At 39.3% G+C, this 12,132-nt stretch overlaps 1 protein-coding gene across 1 annotated transcript; it reads right to left on the bottom strand.

Moving 5' to 3' along the window:
- Nucleotides 1-2,025: 2,025 nt before the first annotated feature.
- Nucleotides 2,026-3,874, bottom strand: LOC131990753 (tripartite motif-containing protein 16-like). Its single transcript, XM_059355868.1, has one exon. The coding sequence runs from the start codon at nt 3,688-3,690 to the stop codon at nt 2,026-2,028; it is 1,665 nt and encodes a 554-aa protein (XP_059211851.1). The 5' UTR covers nt 3,691-3,874.
- Between the last annotated feature and the right edge of the window lie 8,258 nt (nt 3,875-12,132).

Genomic DNA, 12,132 nt, shown 5'->3' on the forward strand with positions numbered 1-12,132 from the left:
TGGTCTCACTGCTGTGGATCTGGTCCGGCCCCAGATGGGAATGTTCCTCTCCTGGTCCACTCACCATCACTACTGGCCAATGGTGGCGCATCATCACCTGCTGCTGTGCCCCCCCAAACCCCCCCCCCCCAAGAACTCCTGCTCCTCTCTCTCTCCCTCTCTCTCTCTCTATTGCCCCCTCCCCCAACCTCTCTCTACTCTACTCTACTCTGTTGACCTGCCCTGTACAACGACATCTATTGCACGTCTGTCCGTCCTGGGAGATGGATCCCTCCTCTGTCTCTCCCTGAGGTTTCTTCTTCTTTTTTCCCTGCTAAAAGGGTTTTTTAAAGGAGTTTTCCCCTGGCCGATGTGAGGGTCTAAGGACAGAGGGTGTCGTACCATGTACAGTCTGTGAAGCCCTTTGAGGCAAATCTGTGATTTTGGGCTATATAAATAAAATTGATTTGATTTGATTTCATTTCATTTCATAATGGATAAGTTACTAATAACTACACATTTCTTCACAAATATTCAGCGTTGTGAGAACAAAGTGTGTACGATGAAGGAGATATGTTTCTCTCATGCACTGGAAAAACAAATACATCAATACAAAAATGTACTTGTTCCATTGACAGCAACAAACATGGAGACAAAATCAGTTAGTTAGAGTTAGAGTTAAAACACTGAATTTAACCACTTGTCCTTTTCATGACTTCTGTCTATGAGGGTGTTTCCACTATAGCCCAATACCTGGAATGAGGCGAGTCTCATTCGCCGGAACACCCCTAATTTGAATATGAGCCATCCAGAGGGTCTTTTGATGGTACTTTTTTAGTCCCTATAGAAGAGCAGGGCAGTTTTTCTCCCCTGAAAAAAACCTGGTTGCTGATAGGATAGATCGCTAAGCAGGATGTGACGTAGTACTCGACGCCACAACAACACGCGCCATTTGTAAAAGCTGGCGAAGCAGTGTTGCCAACTAAGACCCCCTTAGCGACTATTTTTCAAAAAAGCGACTGGCGACAAATCCAGCTACATTATTGGAGACTTTTGGAAACTCGTTCTTACTCTTCTGAACGAGCCACGGGGGGCGGCAGCTCGTTAAGAAGAGTAAGCGGCACAATCCTCCTGCTGCAGTCTCTCCCAGCTGCAATAACAGGGCCGGAGGGGATGTTAACCCCTTAGCGTCCAGTCTGCAAATTGCTGCAGGAGGTGTTCGCTTAGCAATCTCTGTTTGTTTACATCAAGCACTTGACACTCTATGCACAGTTAGCGATGCCAGTTAATTCATGATCACGATGTTTATGATCCACGGAGACGCTGTGCATAATTAGCCATGCTGCTTTGTTTATGATACGTTGCTGACGTTGTGCACAGTTAGCAATGCCGGTTAATTCACCATCACTATGTTTATGATCAGCGGAGACGCTGTGCATAATTAGCTATACTGCTTTGTTTATGATAAGCTGCTGACGTTTTGCACAGTTAGCGATGACAGTTAGTTCACGATCACAGTGTTTATGATCAGCTGAGACGCTGTGCATAATTAGACATGCTGCTTTGTTTATGATAAGCTGCTGACATTGTGTACAGTTAACGATGCAGGTTAATTCACGATCACGATGTTTATGATCAGCGGAGACGCTGTACATAATTAGCCATGCTGCTTTGTTTATGATAAGTTGCTGATGTTGTGCACAGTTAGCAATGCCGGTTAATTCACCATCACTATGTTTATGATCAGCGGAGACGCTGTGCATAATTAGCCATGCTGCTTTGTTTATGATAAGCTGCTGATGTTGTGAACAGTTAGCGACGGCGGCCACAGTTGCGTCTCCCGTGTTTAGTCCGTTGCTTATGTGATCACGGTGGAAACTGTCGCTAAGCAATTACCCAACGATCGAAAACCATGCGTCACCTCCAGAGTCTCTTAATCCCTCTGGAGCCTTTTTGTAATGGAGACATGCGGAGTGAGCGGACATTTGAGAGGGCGTGGCCTGAAACTTTCCCGGTGGCCACGCTTACCCCTAATGGAAACACGGCTTATTTCAGCTGACAGAACTCAGCAAAATCCCCAAAGCAACTGTAATAAAGACAAACTCCAGCGTGGAGCGGCTGATTGAACGTGGTCTGGACTCTGTGGAGGAGGGTCATGGTTTCAGAGACGCTGTAGAAGGACAGAATACCTGCACTGTGATCCAGGTACACTCCTACAGTGGAGGACCGAGGACCTGAGACGGGAGTACGGACTTTGTTGTAACGGAAGTTATAATTGTAAGTGTCATATTCCAACACCCAAGATTTGTTATTAAATCCAAACAGACAGTCATCTGATCTCCCTGCTCTGCTGATGTTCTTGTATGAGACTGCTACAAAAACTCCTTCACTCCACTCCACCTCCCAGTACCAACGTCCAGTCAGACTCTCTCTACTCAGGACCTGCCACAGATCAGTGAATCTGTCTGGATGATCAGAATAAGACTGTTGTTGACTCGTTAATGTTACTTTCCTGTTCCCATCAGATAATAATAGCAGTCTGTGAACTGTGTTTGGATCCAGAGTGATTTCACGTGAATACTGTAAGAACTCAGCTCTGGTCTTTGGCTCTGCTGCCGGCAGTAAAACATCCACTTCAGTCAGTGAGACGTCTGTCCATGTGTCTCTCAGGACGTCCTGCAGTTTGTCTCTGACTCGTGACACGGCCGCTGTCACGTGGTCAAATCGGCGGCGAGGACGGATCTGGATGCTGGATGTAGACGGGCTGAGTGCTGACAGTGAGGGGTAGCTGTGGATAAACTGGTTGTGATCCTCTGTGTTTGAGAGCTTCTTCAGTTCAGCGTCTTTCCTCTTCAGCTCTCTGATCTCCTGCTGCAGCTTCTCCTCCACCTCTTTGACTCCACTCACTTCAGTTTCCTGCTGGGATCTGACCTGCCGCTTCACCTCAGAGCTTCTTTTCTGCATGAGACGGATCAGCTCAGTGAACATCTTCTCACTGTCCTCCACTGCTTTATCAGCAGAGCGATTGATGTTCTGCACCTCCTGTTGAAGCAGCTTCACATCTTTCTCTCTGTCCTGGATTCTCTGCTGGATGTTGAGTCGACTCACCTCCAGCTCTTTCTGCCTCTCGCTCTTTTCTGCTGCAGCTGAGACCGTGTCGTGGCCTTTATGTTCCTCCACAGAGCAGAGATAACAGATAGACTTCCGATCGGTCCGGCAGAACATCTTCATCACCTCATCATGACGAGAGCAGATGTTCTCCTGCAGCTTCTCGGAGGGCTCCACCAGCTTGTGTTTCTTAAATGTAGGCGATTTATAATGAGGTTGGAGGTGTTGCTCACAGTATGAGGCCAGACACTGCAGACAGGACTTGGAGGCTTTAATTTTTCTCCCATTGCAAAAATCACAGGCCACATCTCCAGGCCCAGCATAGCAGTGAGCAGCAGGAGCAGCTGGGAGGCCAGTCTTCTTCAGTTCCTCCAGTACAACTGCTAACAAGATGTTTTTCAGCAGCTCAGGCCTCGTTGCGAAGCTCTTCCTGCACTGAGGGCAGCTGTAAACCGGTTTCTGATCCTCTCCATCCCAGTGTGAGTTAATACAGTCCATGCAGTAGTTGTGTCCACAGGGAATAGTCACCGGATCCTTCAGTAGATCCAGACATATCGGACAAGAGAAAGTTTCCTGGTCCAGCTGAACTCCTTTCTGCGCCATTTCATCTCTGAGAAAAGCAGACTGTCGGAGTCTCACTTCCTCAAAACTGAAACCAGTTTGAGCTCTGATCTAAACAACATGTGTGAGTGCAGTGATTGGCTCCCTGCACTTCTCCACCATGTTGTTAACTCCCATCCACAGTACTAGTAGATCTAAAAGGGAGGGAACAAGGAAGTGTGCAGACAGAGAGGAGCTGGCAGTGTGAGAGAGGAGGGAGGGGTTATCAACCGTTGAGTCATTCCAGGAAGAGGATCGGTCTGAGAGAGTCGCTGAGCTCATTTCTCTTTTAAAAACACGGCTCACTGCAGCTTTGAGGAGGTAAACTCTTCCAACAATCACAGGGTTTGGAGACGGCTCCACGGTTTCCCCTAATTCAGTTTAATCAAAGTGTTTAAGCTGCTTGAAGTTCAACCTGAATCTCCTAAATAGTTCTAAGATAAACTTTATTTACTTGAGTGTTTTCTTTCCGTGTTGCTTTGACTCGTCGACATCTGACACCTTCAGTTATTACTAATATCATACATAATAGCAGAACAGTCACAGCCTGCAGGTTAAAAGTTGTGTTAAATGTTTATATTAGTGTCAGAATCTTCTTATTCTCCATGTGTCATTTAAAATAAAGCGTTTGCACTAACCAGATCCTGTTAAAAACATTAAATTCTGCTCCTCAGACAGACAGGCTGGAAACATGACAATACTTTAATATGAGGTGAAAACTGGTTTTACAACATTCGTGACACTTGTGGGCACTTTGAAAAGTGTTAATATATAAATTAAACTTTAATAATGAGAATATTCTCTTGATTAATCAACTGTAGTCTAAAATTGAAAAATCTGTCCTAAATTGCCATAAAAACATATGAGAAATATGAATCAAATTTTCCCAGAGCCTAAAGTGACATTTTTGTAATTTGTTCAAGGAAAAGAATTTCAGTTTACAACAAAATAATTTTTTTAAAAAGCAGAAAAGCACAACAAATAACATTTTTTCTTAAAAAACAAAGTTGTCGTTGATATATCAGCTAGTGTGTGTGTGTGTGTGTGTGTGTGTGTGTGTGTGTGTGTGTGTGCTGCATGTTAATGTTCACATCAATATGTATGAATGTGACATTTGCTACAGTGTCTGTGTTCGCTTCACTGTTTTCTCATTAAATCCTTGTATTTTTCCACCACTTCTTTGAATGATCGTCAGCATGGAAACACCCTGTGGAGTCTCCAGAGAACCGAACCGAGCTGCAGCGCTGGATCACCGGTGAGCCTCAGCTGTTGTTGTTGTCTGGAACAAAACTTTGCAACCCTGGCTGCACAACCTGTCCAGAATTTGATGCAACAGAACTTTAAGTTTAGCTGGTTTTGCATAAAAGATTGAATCTTCCATGCTTACTGGCTTGCAGTGTTTTTCGTTGCATTTCTTGGTGAATTGTTGCATTTTCCCGACTCCTTTCTCTCTCTGGAGCCCTGCAGTCAGGGCTCCGGTGTGAGATTGCTGCATTTTTAAAAGTTTGCTTAAAATCCACTAGATAAGTGAACGGAAACATGAGTTTTGCTGCACCTGAAACCCAGGACAGGACTCTGGACTGCTACGGTTTCTCCTGTTGCATGGGTCAGAGCTTCCATAACTTAAACCTCTGAAGTCCAGGAGATTTTGGTTGAAATTTGTCAACTTCCTCTGCATTAATTTCTCTGTCTCTGTTTAGCATCTTTCAGTCTGTCCTTACATCACATGCATGGCTCCTTTTTCTCAACACAAACTTGGCTATCAGTCAGATTTTTCATTTTATTTAAATTAACAAAGTATAAAGCTGCCAGGAACCCAAAATACAAACAAAAGACACAGGTTTCTGTGGAAATGTACCTTTTTTTTAACCATTTATACACACAAAACAGCAGAAATAATAATAATAAATAAAACTACAAAACAGTATATTTGCATATAAATTAAAAACAGTAATAGTTTTCATTGTAGCAAGTAAATTCACATTTTAATAATGGTCAAAAAACATAAATGTCACACTGTGAAAGCTCCTATGATTGAACTTTAACTGGCTTTCTCAGCTTGTCTACATATCAGATATAAATAGAGTTATAACTGTAAATAAAACGTGTATTTTCAATAAATAGATGGACTCCAGAGGGTTAATGAACAATTGATTCTTAATAAATATTTCAAACCCCTTTTTGTGTGTATATGCAACATATTCTGGCATGAACAGTTGTCAACTTTGCATTGCCTCACCACAGGGGTTCCCCAGGGCTCAGTGCTGGGGCCCCTGCTATTTGCTATCTACACCACTGCTGCTCATCCAGCTCCACTGGCTACCTGTTGCAGCCCGATGCATCAAATTCAAATCTCTAAAGCTGTCCTACTAAGCTGTCTCCGGTGCTGCACCCAGCCACCTGAACCTTACTTTTTTGGTAATTTTGTTTCTTTTTTAGTCATGTTGTGTCTTTCTTGGTCATTTTGTGGGGGTTTTTTGGTCATTTTGTGTCTTTTTTTAATAATTTTGTGTTTTATGATAATTTTGTGTCTTTTTTAGTCATTTGTCTTTTTTGGTAATTTTGTGAATTTTTTGGGTCATTTTGTGTCTTTTTTAAGTAATTTAGTTTTGTTTTCTGTCATTTTGTGTCTTTTTTTGGTCATTTAGATACTGCCTCCAGCGACCCCCAGGTAATTTGAGTTTGAGACTCCTGCATTATACCTTGATTGTTTTTCTGTAAGCCGCTTTGGATAAAAGCGTCTGCTAAATGACTAAATGCAAATTTTACAGTTCTTTGGCCGTGTCGTAAACTTCAGAATAAAATATTTCTCATTTCCTAAAAAAGTGATTTTCTTTTGATCCATTTATTCTCTGCCGAGGAGTCTTCACCTCTAAAGAATCTTTAAACACTCAAACACAGAGACACAAGACTGAAAAACAACTTTTGACTACATTTTTAAAGTATCAGAAAACAATCCAGCTTCCAATATTATCTGAAAACTTTTCTCCAACATGCAGAGAAGTAAATAAAGAAGCAGGCTGAAGCTACACAGAAGGCTAATTAGCTCCCTGGCTGCCTCTCGCCCTCAGCACCGACTCACAGGCTGCTGGACGGCGTGCTGGACGGATCATGGCGCTGACTGCTGGTTCCAGGTGTAATTAGGAGCCAAACACAAAGAAAAAAACACCCGTGGAGTCACACACACACAATATGTGCAGTTATAGTGAAGCAAATGTAGAAATAAATTTAAACTGTAGTTGCTGTTTACAAACCAAAAGTTCTTACTTATTTTTTTCTATTTTCAAAGAAAGATACAAAATGATCAAAAAATAAGTAAAATTACCAAAAAATAGACATCAAATGACATAAAAACATGTGAAAGGACCCAAAAATAGGGAGTAAATTACCAAATAAAGACACAAAATGACCATAAAAGAGCAACAAAAGATGCAAAATGACACACAAAGACACAAAATTACCATTAAAAAAATAAATAGGCACAAAAAAAAACAAAAGTCATAAAATACCATAAAAAAAATATATGTAAAATGACCAAAAGACACACAAAATTACCCAACAAAAGATGTCAAATGACACACAACAAAAACAATATGGTGTTTACACCATGGGTCTCAAACTCAAACACTTGGTCATTTTGTGTCTTTTGTTGGTAATTTTGTGTCTTTTTCTAATAATTTTGTGTCTTTTTCTAATAATTTTGTGTCGTTTTTTAAAGTCATTTTGTGTCTTTTTTGGTCATTTTGTGTCTTTTTTAAGTAATTTAGTTTTTTTTCCGTCATTTTGTGTCTTTTTCCAGTAATTTAGTGTCTTGTTTTGGTCATTTTGATGCTACCTCCAGCGGCCCCCAGGTAATTAGAGTTTCAGACCCCTGATTTACACCGTTAAAGAACTCTTTTTGTGCCTGTTTGTGGTCGATGGGTTCCTCTGTGTTCTCTGCTCGTATCGATAGAGATTTCTGATGTTTCAGTGTTTTCACTCTCTGTTGCTTTGTGACCGACTGCTTCACTTTATGTAAATATTTGATGAATTATTGAGCTGTGATTGGTCTCAGCTTTAACCGATGGATCCTGCAGCCTGAATAGAGAGTGTTATTGTCTCCCACCGTCACTTTAATTTCTGACACAGTTCTGAGCCTGAAGCTTTTCTTCTCCAGTGAGTTTAGTGGTGACGGTGAGCAGCTCCGCTCAGTCTTTCTCTCTCTACTCTCATCATAAAACACTCAACTCACATTTATTATCTCCAGTGAGAAGCGTTCGGGGTGAGTTTGCTCCTGACCTGCTCAGCCCTCTGAGAGTCCACGTTTGACTTGTGAAATGGCACCAAAAAAAGAATGAATTTCATGTTTAAACTAGAAAATTTCTAAAGAAAGTGTGCTTGACTCTGGCCCATGACTCTCTCCCATACATTATTGAGGAGCAGTTTAAGACATAAAAGAGCAACAAAAGATGTAAAATGACACACAAAGATGCAAAATTACCATTAAAAAAAGGATGTAAATATAAAAAAGACACAAAGTGGTTAAAAAAAAGAGTGATTTAATTGCGTCTGTCTGCTCTGCACACACACACACACACACACACAAACAAGCTGCTTCTGTGACATTTGACGCCACAGAGAGAGAAAGACAGGTGAAAGTTCCCCTCGAACAGAAAGCATTTTAGTCCAAACCGTAGCTCCGATCATTGATCCGACTTCACTTTGAGCATCCTCAGTTCTTCCTGAACGTCTATATATGTGTTTTGTGAAGAAAAATAGAGTAATTGTTTTTTTAGAGCGATCAGAAGAAACTGGTAGCTCTGCTTTCCTCCAAAAATGTTCCCTCCTTTTTCCCATGGAGGTCTATGAGGCTGTGGGTGGTGTTGGTGGATCATCTGTGGTCCTACGCCCAAACTAGAACTCTGACAGCTTTACCACACCAATGTGAGGGAGAAGACACATTTTACTACGTTTAAATTATTTCTGTAGAGTGGTATCTGCAGCCTTGAGCGCAGTTTCCAAATTTATTTTCTGAAAAATGTTTCTCTCCCTCTGCACTCTAGCGATGATGTCACCCACTGGGGGGATTTTTTTGACGTGTTTTTGCTGAATAATTTGAAAACCGTTTGCCGGAGACCTTAGAAAAGTCATAGCACACTTGTCTTTCAAGCACACTCAACAAGCCTTAAAATTATGTGCATTTGAGGATGACACTGTGCACTTTTTTTTTCTTTAAAAGATCGCCAAAGGAACATTTATCGTAGGAAGAAACTGTAAAAAAAAAACAGGCATTATCGTCAGAGTTTGAACTGTCCAATGGTCCTTGAACGGATCATCGATTTCAAAGGATTCAGTTTGAAAAAGTGACCAATCGAACATGCTGTTTTGTTTGAAGGTGGGCTGTGATTGGCTGCTCACAACACAAAAAACAGATCAAAGTTTCTGTTGTTTAAAAGTTAAAACATCTCTAGAACCCAACAATCTGCCAACAAAAGCCAAAATGACACAATTTATCACAGCCAGAAAAACTGTTAAATAGAAACTGTCGGATTGTCACATTTCAGACACTGCTTGAAAGAATTTTTGTGTGACAAACACTTCAATCAGGGAAAAAAGGAATCAAATCAAAGCTTCAAATAGTGACATTTCATCACAATCACTTTATGCTACATGCCTCGTTTGCCAAAAATCAATCTTTTGCACTAACAAGATCCTGCAAAAATATGTTTTGAAGTTTGTTTTCTTTTAAAAGAATTGCCCAAAATACGGTTTATCATAGAAAGAAAGAAAAAAGTGACCAAAACTTGTCTTAAAATGTTGATATTTGTGTCAGGATGACTTTATTCTACATGTGTCATTTGGAGTATTCTCGTCATTTTGTGCCTTTTTTGGTAGTTTTACGTCTTTTTTTTTGGTAGTTTTACGCCTTTTTTGGTCATTTTATTTCTTTTTGGATAATTTTTTGCTTTCTATTGGTTATTTTGTATCTTTTTGGGTCATTTTGTGTCTACTGGTAGTTTTACGTAATTTTTGGTAATTTTGTGTCTTTCTTGGGTCATTTTGTGTAGTTTTTGGTCTTAGTGTCTTTTTTGGTCATTTTATGCTTTTTGGTCGTTTTGTCTTTTTGGGTAATTTTACGTCTTTTTTGGTCATTTTGACTTTTGTTTGGTAGTTGTACGTCTATTTTGGTCATTTTTTGCTTTCAATTGGTCATTTTGTGTCTTTCTTGGGTCATTTTGTTCTTTAGTTGGTAATTTTGCATGTTTTTTGGTTGTTTTGTCTTTTTTGGTCTTTTAGTGTCTTTTTTGGTCTTTTAGTGTCTTTTTTGGTCATTTTCAGCTTTTTTGTCATCTTACTTCTTTTTGGTCATTTTACTTCTTTTTTATCATTTTATGCTTTTTTGGTCATTTTGTGTATTTTTGGTAATTTTACCACTTTTTTGGTCATTTTATGTTTTTTTGGTCATTTTACGTATTTTTTGGTCATTTTTTGCTTTTGGTCATTTTGGTCTTTTTACTTTTTTTGGACATTTTGTCTCTTTTTTTTGTCATTTTTTGTCTTTTTTTGTTTGTGACACAGTGTATATATAATATATGAATTCCATTTTATTACACATTTTTAAAAAGAATAGCACAGAGGAATGGCTGGAAACATGACTTTTATGATAGTTTTATGTCTTTTTTGGTCATTTTATGTCTTTTTGGTAGTTTTTACGTCTTTTTTGTCATTTTGTCTTTTTTGGTAATTTTGTGTCTTTTTTTGGTCATTTTACATCTTTTTTGTCATTTCATACTTTTTTGGACATTTTGTCTCTTTTTAAGTCATTTTATGTCTTTTTTTGATCAATTTGTGTCTTTTTTTGACATTTTGTCTCTTTTTGGTAATTTTATGTCTTCTTTTGGTAATTTGTTTTACTGCGTTTGTGACACTTTGAAAAGTGTTTGTATATCAATTCCATTTTAATACAAATTTAAAAAAACAGCACAGAGGAGAGGCTGGAAACATGACTTTATCAAACAATTAAGAAACAATACTTCAAGATGTACTTATGTAAAGACACCAAAACAATGTATTTCCTGCTTAAATCAGCCCTAAAACAATGTGTTTCTGCCTTCATTTAATTTTTTACAATATAATACAATTCAATGAAAATATGTTTACACAGAGCTGAGAGGAGAGGACAGGAGAGGCTGGAAAAGATAACCAAAAATAATGTATTTCATGTTTAAATCAGCCCTAAAACAAAGTTCTTCTGCCTCCTACCAGCAGCATCAGCCCTGACTGATCAGTGATGAGCTGCTCCGGTAGAAAGTGACTTTGTGAAATCTCTCTTGGAGTTTCTTGTCGGTGTCGCAGCTCGACTCCCAGCAGCACTTTGCCTTTATTGTTGCTTTGTCCCTGCACTTATCCCACCAACACAAATCCTTCTCTCTACTCTGTAATTAAAGTGATTCTGATTCAGAAACCCGCCCTGCCCCCCATCCATCTCCTATAATTATTTTTGAAGCCTATTTTAAGTGCAGGGTTATTAATCATGTCATGGTTGAAGCACCCCTGGGTCCCTGAGCATGCTGGGAGATATTTCCTTTCATACGCAGAAGCCTTCTGCTGCTGCTGTCGACTCAAACTTCAAGTCTTTCAACAAAAGCCAAGAGGGTTGTGTGTGACAAACACTTCAATCAGGAAAAAAAAAAGAATCAAATCAAAGCTTCAAATTGTGATATTTCATCACAATCACTTTATTCTACATGTCTTGTTTAAAAGTTTTCCAAAATTAAGTTGTTTGCACTAACCAGATCCTGTAAAATATGCTTTAAGCTTGTTTTAATTTTTTTTTAACTGCCCAAAATACACAATTAATTGTAGAAAGAAAAAAAAAAGTTTCCCCAAAACTTTTCCCCAAAAAGTATTTTTGGTCATTTTGTGTTTTTTTGGAAGTTTGGCATCTTTTTTGGTCATTTAATGTCTTTTTTTTTTTCTTTTTTTTTAAGTAATTTTACATATATTTTTTGGTAATTTTGTGTCTTTTTTTCGTCATTTTTGTGTCTTTTTTTCGTCATTTTGTGTCTTTTTTGTGTCTTTTTTTGTAATTTTTGGTCATTTTTGTGTCTTTTTTTGTCATTTTGTGTCTTTTTTGGTCATTGTATAGTTTATTTTGGTCATTTGTGTCTTTTATTGGTAATTTTGTTGTCTCGTTGTCTCGACTGAAGGAAGATCAAATCTCCACAACAAACTCTTGTAGTGCGTTTGAAAACTTGGAGAGAAATCTGCAAATCAAAACCAACATGGTGTTGATTTAGGGAATGTTTTTACCTCTTTTTCATCTCCAGCATCATCCTGTCATCTCCACCATCCTCCTCCTCCTCCTGCTGCTGCTTTCTGTCTCTAACAGCCTCGGGGTTAGAAAAAGTAGGCGTGCAATCACCAAATCACTGGTTCAAACTTCCAGACCATCTGGGAAAAATA

Source organism: Centropristis striata, chromosome 18 (assembly GCF_030273125.1).
Source record: "Centropristis striata isolate RG_2023a ecotype Rhode Island chromosome 18, C.striata_1.0, whole genome shotgun sequence".
NCBI classification, from domain to species: Eukaryota; Metazoa; Chordata; class Actinopteri; order Perciformes; family Serranidae; genus Centropristis; species Centropristis striata.

Excerpts from the sequence above, each read along its gene's own strand:
- LOC131990753 (XM_059355868.1), bottom strand. The coding sequence starts at position 3,690 with ATGGCGCAGAAAGGAGTTCAGCTGGACCAGGAAACTTTCTCTTGTCCG.